Consider the following 2,705-nt stretch of genomic DNA (forward strand, 5'->3'; position numbering starts at 1 on the left):
TGTTCAGTTTCTTCTTAAAAACCTCCAGTGTTGGAACATTCACAACTTCTGGAGGCAGGTTGTTCCACTGATTAATTATTCTCTCTTTGGTTAGTTTCCACCCGTTGCTTCTTGTCCTGCCCTCAGGTGCTTTGGAGAATAGCTTGACTCCTTCTTCTTTGTGGCAGCCCCTGAGATATTGGAAGACGGCTATCATGTCACCCCTCGTCCTTCTCTTCATTAAACTAGACATGCCCAATTCCAACAACCGTTCTTTGTACATTTTAGCCGCCAGTCCCCTAATCATCTTTGTTGCTCGATAGAATAAAATAAACCAGCATAAGGGGGAAAAGGATTTGACGAACTGCATGGCTTCGTGGCGGTGACCTTTCTCGCTGTTTATTCTGCAGCTCATTAGATGGGACACCATTGTTTGCCAAAGCTAAGATTAGCAAGGTACGACCCACCCAGGTCAGATTTGTTTGATGGTGGATTACAGATGCAGCCCAGTAGGTAAAGAACAAGGTCTTATATGGAGGGGTTGATCTCAGTGAACAGTTTGCTGTTCACATGTGGCGTCTGCCATCATCTGTCGCAGTGAAGAATCTTCCATTTCAGGACATTTCAGGCATTTATTCCTTTCTCCCCTGCAGTCCACTGATTTGGGGAGCGGATTAGGTTAGTCCTGTGTGACTTAAGACCATGTCACTTCTTTATTAGGGCTGAGGAATGTCTACCTGGCATCCAGCAGCAGACATCAGCAATCGGATTTCTTCCAGCTCCCTTGAGATCTGCCCGCTTCTTTCCTACCTCTTCACTTTTAATCCATAGAGGTTGCAAACTTCTATCTTGATGCCATCACCTTGATGCAGTTGAGTTCGCCAGAAATACAACACGTATGATTAGATAATAACAACAACAACAAAAATGCAGCTCCAAGGAGCCCTGGACTTGTTTGGTTTGGAAGGGTGTCCACCTCCAGAAAGAAAAGGCGGTGGGAAACAGGGAGGGTATTCAGAATCAACTGATGGGATGCAGGTAAGAATTTGACCAGGTCACCTCTGGGTATTGTTATTGTGTGGCAGAGGGTGCAGGATGCAACTCACTTTGCCCTGTACAAAATAAAGGAGGAAAAGAAATGTAATAAAGGAAGGAAGATTCGCCACGTCCTTTGGGATGGAGAGCGGGAAGGGTGATCCTTTTAAGATATTAATAAAATCGGGCTTCAGCCCCTCCATTGGCCAAGCTCTGCCTTCCGTCCAGGCTACCTGCGCCAAAAGCGATCCTAAGGGAGCATCGACGATCTTTCTTTCTTTCTTTCTTTCTTTTTTTCTTTCTTTCTTTCTTTCTTTCTTTCTTTCTTTCTTTTTCTTTCTTTCTTTCTTTCTTTCTTTCCTTCCTTCTTTTCTTTCTTCCTTCCTTCGGGAAGGGTGATCCTTTTAAAATATTAATAAAATCGGGCTTCAGCCCCTCCATCGGCCAAGCTCGGCCTTCCGTCCAGGCTACCTGCGCCTAGAGCGATCCTAAGGGAGCAGCGATGATCTTTCTTTCTTTCTTTCTTTCTTTCTTTCTTTCTTTCTTTCTTTCTTTCTTTCTCTTCCTTCCTTCCTTCTTTTCTTTCTTCCTTCCTTCCTCTCTTTCTTTTTCCTTCCTTCCTTCCTTCCTCCCTCCCTCTCTCCCTCCCTCTCTTTCTTTCTTTCTTCCTTCCTCTCTTTCTTTCTTTCTTTCTTTCTCTCTTTGGGTCCGCAACGCTATAGGCTGGAGCCCCGTTCCGAGCCAGCCAATCCCGAGCCACTCCTTGCCCACTTCAAAAGCCAAGATGCTAATCGGCTCCTCTCCTCGGGAGGCCCCGGATTGGCTGGCGGACTGAAAAGGGGGAGGAGAGGGGGCGTTGACCAGGCGGAGGGTCGGTCCCCGAAGCCCTGTGTGTGTGTGTGCGTGCGCGGGCGCGTGTGTGTGTGTGTTGTACTCAGCCCCGAGAAAAGGAGCTGCGGCTCGGCTCCGCTCGCTCCGCTCCGAACCGTTCGAAACAGCCCGCGCCCGAGCCGCAAGATAAGACTCTCTCTCCCTCGGATAGACTGCGACGGGCGAGGGAGGATCCCCCGCGATTGGGAATGTGGCGCCCCGCTCCCAGGCTGGGCGGAGGACGCGGTCGAGGCTGGTAAAAAGCGAGGTTGTCATCGCGGGGGGGGGGGAGGACCCCGCGCAGTACGGGGGTACCGTTTCGCCTTTCGTTCCGCCAGCAGCTGCTCCGGGGCCTCTGATGCACCCCTTCCAGTGGTGTAACGGTAAGTCCGCCCGAGCCCTCCGGCGGGGATGGGGAAGAAGGGGCAAGCCAGCCCCCCCTTCTCCCGCGAAATCCCCCTCCTCTTTGCTCCGTCCATAGGGGGTGGGTGGGTGGGAAGGCAGATCCACTGGTGGGCTAGAGCTGCTCCTTTCTCGGTAGAGCTGCTGGCCCAAAGGGGGGGGTGTGTGCGTGGCATCCTCTCCCACCCACCACTCGCCACCCACCCCCGCTGTATTTATTTATTATTTATTTTATTTATTTTTTGGATTTATATCCCGCCCTTCTCCCGTAGGACTCAGGGCGGCTGACAATCTATTTAAAATACATACAAAACAATACAAATTTAAAATTAATTAAAAGGAATATTTAAATATTTGTCAAATTTTAAAATATAATTAAAACTTTAGCAGATCAAAAGGGAGCTGCTGCGGGTGGGGGG

The 2,705-nt window shown here is 49.6% G+C and overlaps 1 protein-coding gene across 1 annotated transcript in view; it reads left to right on the forward strand.

Moving 5' to 3' along the window:
- Positions 1-2,225: 2,225 nt before the first annotated feature.
- Positions 2,226-2,705, forward strand: part of RNF122 (ring finger protein 122) — a 29,020-nt gene continuing 28,540 nt past the window's right edge. The window contains exon 1 of the mRNA XM_015821048.1: positions 2,226-2,267. Coding sequence (XP_015676534.1) covers positions 2,243-2,267 — 25 coding nt within the window. The 5' untranslated portion in view covers positions 2,226-2,242. The remainder of the gene's footprint in view (positions 2,268-2,705) is intronic.

This window comes from Protobothrops mucrosquamatus, unplaced genomic scaffold (genome assembly GCF_001527695.2).
Source record: "Protobothrops mucrosquamatus isolate PMUCROS unplaced genomic scaffold, P.Mucros_1.0 scaffold1237, whole genome shotgun sequence".
Taxonomy (NCBI): domain Eukaryota; kingdom Metazoa; phylum Chordata; class Lepidosauria; order Squamata; family Viperidae; genus Protobothrops; species Protobothrops mucrosquamatus.